This window comes from Ptychodera flava, chromosome 19 (genome assembly GCF_041260155.1).
Source record: "Ptychodera flava strain L36383 chromosome 19, AS_Pfla_20210202, whole genome shotgun sequence".
NCBI lineage: Eukaryota > Metazoa > Hemichordata > Enteropneusta > Ptychoderidae > Ptychodera > Ptychodera flava.
In genome coordinates, this window is record NC_091946.1 from 35,741,465 (window position 1) to 35,751,538 (window position 10,074).

General features: G+C 37.3%; 1 protein-coding gene across 1 annotated transcript; it reads left to right on the plus strand.

The window, feature by feature from the left end:
- Positions 1 to 8,056, plus strand: LOC139119398 (ADP-ribosyl cyclase/cyclic ADP-ribose hydrolase-like). The gene is made up of 7 exons (XM_070683194.1): positions 1 to 840; positions 2,223 to 2,355; positions 2,964 to 3,176; positions 3,631 to 3,707; positions 6,470 to 6,562; positions 6,703 to 6,789; positions 7,485 to 8,056. The coding sequence occupies exons 1-7, from the start codon at positions 584 to 586 to the stop codon at positions 7,648 to 7,650; spliced, it is 1,026 nt and encodes a 341-aa protein (XP_070539295.1). The 5' UTR covers positions 1 to 583; the 3' UTR covers positions 7,651 to 8,056.
- The last annotated feature ends 2,018 nt before the right edge of the window (positions 8,057 to 10,074 follow it).

A 10,074-nucleotide genomic window follows, 5' to 3' on the forward strand; every position in this document is an offset into this window, starting at 1 on the left:
ATCAGTAAGATTAGCTGACCAGATCACTGAGCAAGCCATTGAACAACAGGTGTTACGACCGCGATCACTATAGAAGTCGCGTTCTTTTGTTAAGTCGGCTATATTCGTGAGGCGCTCGACTTTATGATTGTACCCAGTCAATTTTGCGGTCTCCTCATTTACTGACGAAATGCGTTCGTGAGTGGAATGCGCAAGTAGTTGGACATAGCTTTATGATCAATGCTAAACTCTGTCCTCGGACAGGTCGCACACTGGTACCTCCAGGAACAACCCTCATTTATTCAAAGACCACTCCTTTACATCGCTATTTCGTGACTGCAGAGTGTCACAGTGATATTTAGGACATTAATTTGGCACCTCCATCTGACCTATTTCAGACCGGTCAATTATTTGGAAATAACCAACATCGTCGCCGCCCTGGGCTAGTGAGTTGAGATTAAGCAGCACTTTTGTTGACAGGCTCGCCGGCTCGACCCCGAGCAAAAGTGTTGATCACCGCGTTCAACAAAGGTCAGCCCAGTAGAAGAGCGTAAAAGCTTGTGTACTGCTGTCACCGCGTTTTAACCACTGAAATATTCGCGAAATGAATTGCAAAGGCAGCACATATTTTGTCCTTATGACGATGTTGGTGCTGTACCTGTCAAGTGGAACTTGTTTGGCTCACATGGATAAGCACAGGCTTCAAATAGTACCATTGGCGACAGCCGGCCCCGAATACGGCTTCTTAAGTCCAGAAGTTATCTCTCCAGAAAAAGGAACAACACTTCATCTCAAAGATATATTTTTAGGTCGATGCTGGGATTACCAATGCGGCTTCAACCGAGCGACCTGCGACACCAGGTAAGCTCTATAGAGCTGAGTCTGTTTAGTACAGTAGAAATCTCCTGGACTCTCTTAACTTAGTTAGTAAACTCTTGTATAACTTGAATTTTCACGCTTCATATGGTGTCCCCGAAGTATATGCACCATGTGCTGTTATCTCGTGTCGTTCATAACGTTAAAGGGGGGGGGGGGTGACAATTATCTTATGAGGCAGTTTTTGGAGGGGGCAGCTGTACCGATTCCAACACCAATGACAACAATTAAGTTATATGGAATAAATGTAATACCCCACTTCTTTCATATTCGCCATCTTTCAGTGCACTTTCACTTTAGTCACTAGATTTCTATTGAATCGGGCAAGGTTTCTAGGACTTGGTACTATAGATCGCGGTTTGGCTTTGTCTTTCTGTAAACAAGCGTTTCCGTTCGTGTGTTGTCCTTGATGATCTTTCACCTTTGCTGTGGATTGATGATGTAACTAGCGTACAAATGGTACATGTGTAGCTGATCGACCCAGTAAACATACTGTGACGTCCCAACTTCCATCGTGTATAGTCGGGTTTTGAAACCCGGATGTAAGTCTCAAAGGGAATCGGATGCATGGTTCAATAGTAAACTGTGACGGTCGACGTACTTAGCAGAAGACGTTATTTCAAATACAGCGCTGCGATGTTGTTTGAAACCTTGAAAGTGAAACATAAAATTTGAACTCTGTTCGCCTGTGAATGGGAAGCCAATCCAAATTACGCAGCACTGCCTTAATATGATCTGATTTCTTTGTTTTTGATACCAGATATGCAAGCGAGTTTTGAATTAGTTGTGGTTTCTTGGTTTGATAAATTGGCAGGCTAAAAAGTAAACTGTTACAGTAATCCAGTCTTAATCTGACGATATCGTGGACCAATTTTTCGGTTGAACTTCGATCAAGAAGTTTGCGACCAATTCACCAGAAAGCAAATGATACGTTGCTGATTTAGAAAGAACCTACGACATGAGCGGACATAGACGCTAACGCATCCAGTGTAACACCAAAGTTACGAACACGAGGGATGAATGGATGTTGACACCGCAAACTATGTGATAATGTAGTCGACCGGAACGTGGCCAACACCATTACCAAACTTTGAGGGGAATTCTATCACTTCAGTTCTGAAAGTACGTCGTAAATGGATGGCCAATTTTCGGCAACCACCGGAGATGCCACTAAATGGTTGACTTTGCGAAGCATAATGGAGAGATAATACATAAAAACACCGGCTTCTAAATAATGACTTGACGAACTTCACTGGGAACCTGATGAGCAGGCTGAATTTGAAATCAACGACGTCAGTAGCTGTGTTATAGCGCCACCAGGAACAGGAATTGAAATAATGATATTTGTCTTTTTTGTATCTTTACAGTAACTTGAAGAACTGCACACGACTCTGGGAGTTATTTCAAGCGGCATTCACATACCGAGATCCGTGTAATGTCACTCATGACATGTACGAGCCGTTCAGCCAAGCAGCTATGCAACCCGTCGCTGTCAACAAGGTCTGTAGCATCCAAGTTGTTTGGTGAAGTTGGATTTTAGGTTGTAAAAATCTAGAGAGGGGTGTCTAAGTGTGCATCATTGCTCATGCTCAAATGACCAGAATTGGAAATCTATAGATCAGAAATCGACAATTTTGTCAGAGGTCAAATTACAAAATAAGACAAATTGGGAAGTTGTTTGGTATATACTAACAGAGGAAATTGGATGAATAAATTTCGGGAAACTCTTGTCACATTGAGGATGGTGTGATGGCGAAAGCTACGGATTTGCTATTCATATACTTTTATATCAAGTTAGTTCCGTCAATATCACCTTCTTATCCTTCTGTCGAGTATTTAAAGGAACAATCAGAAACGATGCATCCCGCCGAATAAAACTTCACGAGTTCATTAAAATTGATAAAAATAAAATTCTTCGCCTAACGAAAAGTCAGATTAAGCTATGGACAACCAACCTTTTTGGTAAGATCGTATTAAGACAGTCGTGTTTGTTAGACTAGAAACGCCATTATAATTCAACGTAAATGTCAATTTATAGGACAACACAAAATATCACTGGTTAATTCCATGCTCACTCGTCTTTTCCTTCCCTGTTTAAATTTCTGCAGATATTATTCTGGTCTGGAACTTACTACCTGGCGCATACCTATGCATCTGAAACCCGTCGCTTCACAACCTTAGAAGACACTTTGCCAGGGTATTTATTAAAGATGCTGGTTTGGTGCGGCCAGGTCGACTATCCCGGCATAAATTATGATTCCTGTAGTGGAGATTGTTTTGAGCGTGCACAGGATGCATTTTGGGGAACAGTATCTGCCAATGTAATTGTCATAAAGTCTACTTTTGAAATTAGTACGTCACTTAGATGCATGTTTGTTTGTTTAGGCTTAGCTCTGCTGAATGGCAACAGTAGCCAACCTACGAAATTCTGAATGGTGGTGATGATGATGGTGATGATGATGATGATGATAATAATGATGACGATGACGACGACGACGATAGTGATGGTGATGATGATTATGGCGGTGATCATTATTACGATGATAATGATTATGACGACAGTGACGACAACACAATGGCAGCAAGATGTTGTTAGTGACAGTTATTTAGGTAGAGGTAATATTACATAATTTGGATATTCTGAGGGTGACAGTTAAATTGTTGACAAACCGATAATTTGTTGGCCTGCTTTTTAACGATGAAGGCGCTGTTTACTTCCGTAGGTTTTGTGCTTCAGGTACTAAATATGTGGAGGATTTTTTATTTTAATCGTAGTTTGCCAAGCAGGCCAGGGGAGTTGCCACTGTTATGTTAAATGGCTCAAGAGAGACGGGAGCCTTTCGTAATGACAGGTGCGTTTTTATGACTTCGAAATATTCTCAATTTCTTTGTTTATTAGAACTGTATCACCAAAATCCAATCTGTAATATTAACCCAATATGCAATAACACTTAACCCACTATGCAATACTAACCCAATATGTAATAACACAACCCAATATGCAATAATAACCTAATATGTAATAAAACTAAACCCAATATGCTGTACTAACCCATTACGTAATAAAACTTAGCCAAATATACAACACTAACCCAATATGTAATGCTAACCAAATATGTAATAACACTTAGCCGTATATGTTATAACTCTAAACGTGGGATATAATGCTAAGCAAAATAAGACAAAAATACGCCTAGCAACCATAACACGCCCCCTAGTAACAATCACCATTCAATGTTTTGGTGAGAGTGAAGATGGTGATAATTATTTATGTCTGCAAATGTGATCAAATACTGAGAATGCCAAGCAACCGGATGCACGTCCGTAGCAAGCATTTAATTTCAAATGATCTCAAAAAGCTATGGCCAATAAATCCACCAAATAAAATGTAATTATGTATGGCTATTTATCATGTCCTTGGCAACCATCAAACAATCAGGTTTTTATTTGTAAAAGTAAAAACGATTGCCTAGATCTTATACAACTCATGTTACATCATTACATCATTACATCTTTGGTTAAATGCAATATGTAATAAAACTTCTATGCATTGTCTATGGAGTTGCTATTACGTATTGGGTTAACCCAATATGTAAAACCCATGTGTGTAGTAAAACTTCTATATGCATTGTCTATGGTGATGTTATTAAGTATTGGGTTAACTCAATGTGTATTAAACGTCCATGCATTGTCTATGGAGAGTTTGGGTTATATTGGGTTTAATATAATATTTGGTTAACCCAATATTTAATAAAATCTCCATAGACATTGCATTGGAAGTTTTATTTCATATTTGGTTGACCCGATATGTAATGAAATTTATGAGCAATATTGATGCAGAGTTTGAAATATTTTGTTCACCCAAAATATTGTGTATTTGCACATATGTTTTAGAGAATACCCAAAATAGATACATGCATTCCTTCTATCCATTAAAATTGATCTCTCAATCTAAGTTGGATTATTATTTTTTGATTTGGTCACGTAAGCGTCTCAGAACTATTATTTATAGTTCTTATTATTTACCTATGGCCGTATTTACGTCTGACACAGTGCCCGCTCATTTGGATATGATATTACACAGTATATTGGTATATATGTAGTGGTAGTCGCTTTCATAGTTGCCTTTTGTTTTGGTTTTTTATGAATGTTGCTGACCACAAAAGTTCCACAGGTAAACAAGTAAAAGAATCGAACCACTAATGTCAAGTTCTGATTAATGTGTGATCAGGTACAAACGAATCTGGTGAAACTTTCTCAGCAAAGCAAGTTTAGATAAGTGCATTACTTATGATCTCTGCCGATTTGTATCTTAGTAAACAAAAAAGCAAAATGTAAACATACATGGCAACTTTTATAATGGCCTTAAAATCACCACAGTTGCTTTCATTAAAGAAACACAGTGACGATTGTCTCACTAAGTAAATATTAATAGAAAGTCACCCAATAGCAAGAAAAAAAAAGCATCTTGTATGACTCGCCTTTTGCAACGAACATTATTCCTTCGCCCAAAGAACACTGCATATAATTTAATCAAAATAAACAGAATTTGTCCAGCCATCATAACGTTACACTTGGAACAAATTTTCATAAAGAAACTATCGCGATATGATGAAAAGAAACGTTTATTTTCTAGAAAATTAAGGCAAGATTGAAATTAATATTTACTTCCTTGCTGAGGGCGTTCTAATGGTTGCTGGCCATACTAAACATTTTTGCAAGTATGCTGACCTAAATAATTATCGCCTCCTTCACTTTTATCAATAGTTCTGAAGTGTTCGGAAATGAAGTGGTTGGTAGATGTATTTTTGTCTTATATGCTTACTAATATATCCTAAGTTTAGTGTTATTACATTTTTAGTTTAGTGTTATTACATATTAGGTTAGTTTTACATATTGGGTAAAGGGTTATTACATATTGGGTTAGTATTACATATTGGATTAAGCATTATACATATTGGGTTAATTATTATATATTTGGGTGATACAAGAGTTACCTTGAAGCAGTTTGAGAGAATCAACAGCTCCTCCGATAAAAAATGTATGATATTTACGAATACAACATTCAATTCTATCCTCCTCAAATATAAATATCAGCCCAAAGAAAGTAATGCCGTGACTATATCATGAAGTGTCAAAATAAGGTTTTCTGTTATATTTACATTTACGGTATGTCAAATATACCGTAGTGTCTAAAAAGGGCCTTTTATATTCATACATACTATATTGGACACGCCGTAAATGACTGTCAAGTGTTCTCGTTCGGTGACCTTCAACCCTGTTGAACTCGTGTAGTAACTTTTTAAGTCTTGCAGCGAGGAAAGATAGTTCAACCCTGAAAAACATCAAAGCGGTTTTATTAATAATATTCAAATTTCATAATTATTAATATATTATGATTACGCTATAAGTGCCTTATTAGCTTTTGCAGCCCGCGATATACTACTAGTTGAATGGACTTGTCACCATCTGTCTTGGATTGTCACGCTTCAAATTTAGCGGGAAACACACATAAAAATGTGAATTTCCAAATCATATTGGAGTCAGTTCTGAAGGATATGTTTAGTTAATTAATAAGTAAATTGATTGATTAATTGCATTTTTTCTATTCTAGCTTCTTTGCAAAATACGAGTTCCCGAATCTCGACCGTACAAAGGTGACGTCAATTAATATCGTGATCATCCACTCGCTTGATGTTCCGAAAGTGTGAGTATTCACAGTGAACGTCTAGTACTTTGCATAACCTGACATTTTTACCACATCAACGGTGGTGGCGCTAGCATGTGTTGGCAGAGATTTTCAAACTTTTATATCACCCATTCTCCATTGCCTGTCTCTTCTTGCAGGGAAAGTTGTGGCGAAGGATCTGTGTTGGCGTTACAGAAGCTACTACAGGGGCGTGGATTCAAATATGAATGTGTTGACGACCCTGAGTAAGTGTGCTCAAATAACATTTTAAAGTTCATGTTGTTGTGTATCATTGACGAACGCCCTCTATGTCCATAAGTGGGTCATTGGTGATATCTATGAGACTAAGAAATTAAACGGGAGAAAGCATGAATTAGTTTCAGACAATTTTTACATCGTAGAAGACGCCTCCAGGGATGAGTGAAAGCCAACGTATAGGTCAGAAATTTTAATTGCGCACTTCATTGGCGAAAATAACTTTCTTGAATCAGAAGAGGAAAACTTTTGGGTCACTTGCGTAGTTTGGACAGAATCGTCAAAAATTATCAATATTGAAATTTCAAGATACCCCATAATATTCTAAAAGTGTGAAAAATCAGTTTTGTGCAAGCATTATGTGACAGTGTTTCGGTTTTGAGGTCACGGAACGTCCCCGCACGATAGCGATTTTTACTACAGCTGTAGATCTTTCAGAAGTCATGTGATCGACATCTTATGTTCTCACCGTCGTTCACCACTGTTCCTAACAGTCCATAGCAGGAGAACAAAATGTAGGCGTTAAGCACTCTCGCTCTGCTCAGCCCGAGGCTGAAACTAACACTTACAAGATGAACGGAATCAAATCGGAGATGCAAATTTAGCTTTATCTTGACACATCCAGTGCTGTACATCTCGTCGACTTTGCCGTAATTTTCTGTCGTGTGTTCTTGTCTTTCCACAGTGCCATCCATTACATCCTGTGTTCAGAGAACCCAGAATCACGTGACTGCAAAGCCTGGCAACTGTCTATGTGCGACACCAATGTCGCTGCAACGAAGCCAATCTCGGGCGTTTTGGTTCTAATGGCGATGGCATTTCATCTGTTGAGCTCGATGATAGCATTATAAAGTAGCCATAATGATTTCATACTTTTTACTTTATATAATGTTTTCAAACATATGAATTTGAAATGAAGTTTGATGTCCCAAAATCTCGCACACAGCCCTTATTTGAATTAGTTTGTTGTTTCTGTCACTTTTTCGAAATCGAAAATGTACTTTTAAACGAAAAGGATTTGAACAAATTTGCTTTACCGTTTTAGTTTTTCAGGTCAGAGAGAGAGAGAGAGAGAGAGAGAGAGAGAGAGAGAGAGAGAGGGGGGGGGGGGGGAGAGAGAGAGTTCAGACTTTTGATGATCAAAGTTTCCGAAATTGTGCAAGGACTGTTTTGGGCCAAAAAATTTCAAATTTATGACTATAATTTCAGTGACTTATGTAAAAAATTAAAATAAAAAAATGTGATTTCGATGATATATGTACACCAGTTGATATATTTTTATATCGTGTGCGACCAATATTGATTGGAGGAAAGAAAACTATTACATGCATATACATAATTGTACTAGCCACAGCAAATAGAGGTACACTTTGAGATTATATATTAACCAAAAGAATTACAGTGTGAATATTAGTAATCCAGGAACGTATCGTGGCCGTGATTTGTTTGCGATAACCCGACCTACCCTATTTAGAAGACCTCCAATCCCAAACTGTTTTTGCCATTTGAAAAGATATTCATAATCTTATCAAAGTTTGTTGTTTTTGATGGATTACGTTCCATAAAAAATGACCGACTAACCATAATTTCTTATCAAAATAAATTGTTTCCTGACTCGTCAAAGAGTTTACAAAATTCTAATGAAGCAGGGGATATTACTTTTGTTACTGAGCTTAAATTTGTTCAAGGCTTAGAGCCGAGAAATTCCAAATAGATTACACATTTTTATTAGCGTTTGAAAACAGCGTCAGAAAGTTACCAACCTACCCGAGGCAGCTATGTTAGCATTGAGAACAATGAACTTCTCTGCCTCGCGAGAGCGCCTTACCATGACGTAACAGTTTATGACATGCATTACAAAGAGGATGCATGTTGCTGATAACTACAACGCAAAAGAGACTATACAAAGCAAAGGCAATCTGATCAAGAATGTAATCGTCTCTGGAAAATCAAAGCAAGTAATCCACATATGAAGTTGGGACGACTACATCACCTAATGACAAGTTTATACTACATAATCGAACAACTACATCACATAATGACATGTTTGCACCATATAATGGAAGGACTGAATCACATCATGACAAGTTTATACCACATAATGGAACAACTACATCATATAATGGCATATTTACTCCACATAATGGAAAGACTGCATCACATAATTACAAGTTTAGACCACATAATGGAACAACCACATCACATGACAAGTTTACAGTACATAATGGAAAGACTGCATCGCATAATGACAAGTTTAGACCACATAATGGAATGACTACAGTGCATAATGATGAGTTTAAACCACCCAAGGCAGCCTTCAGTAATTACAGGGGGCTTGGCCGGGGGAATTCCACGCACACCTGTACCGTAGAATATGACCATCACCTATCCTCCTGTCTAAAGTGTGACCCTTCCTCTGTCCGACATTCTAAAACTTAACTCTTATCTCAACCATTGCATTATTCTCCCAATGAATAACTGAAACAATATCAGCTAATTTATACATAACTCTACATAACTATACATAACTATTCGTTTAATTGTTATGTAAGTTTTGGGCAGAAATAACAGGAGGAGAGCTTGAGTTTTTGGAGGGAATATCGCAATTTATCAAGCGAGCATTTTTGAAGAGACATGATTTTTTATAGATTTGCGGGAGGGTTACCATATTTTCTGCAACTTCGAGAAGGCAAGATGTGGCTGATATAGTGCTTCATCCAAAAATATCACGACATAATACATGGAGTCTAACAAGGAAACTATTGACAATTTTCCCCTACAAAACAATATATATTACATTTATATATGTTTAATAATATATTTGAATATATTTTGCTTGAAGTAAGAAGTAAACGGTGCATTTGTGTACAAGAAATTTTGATTTTTGTATTTCATCGAAAACGTTGATTCACTATACATGGCAGTCTTTGAGGAAACTGTGAAAAATTTGTTTTAAACACAATACTCGGCAGATCTGTGTACTTATGTATGCTTGATTATTGATATTAATGTTCTTGATTAGACTAGGGTGCTTACAAGTCCATGTGTGTGCAATAAATATGATTTTGGAATTTCACCGAAATATTGATTCAGTATACATTGTAGTCTATGAGAGAACTATGAATATTTTTTTCCAACGTATAACTAACATTATATGTGCATTTACAGACATTTACACTTTGCTACCTGTCCAATATGTTTTTGTGTCTCATTCTTTCATCAGTTTTAACAGTTCAAGATGTTCAATGTCGGATATCACTGCATCTTCTTTGCTT

Bases quoted from the DNA above. Each gene is read 5' to 3' on its own strand.
- LOC139119398 (XM_070683194.1), top strand. From the start codon at position 584: ATGAATTGCAAAGGCAGCACATATTTTGTCCTTATGACGATGTTGGTG. The intron at 841-2,222 runs GTAAGCTCTATA...GTATCTTTACAG, and splicing joins CGAGCGACCTGCGACACCAG to TAACTTGAAGAACTGCACAC. The intron at 6,790-7,484 runs GTAAGTGTGCTC...GTCTTTCCACAG, and splicing joins GAATGTGTTGACGACCCTGA to TGCCATCCATTACATCCTGT.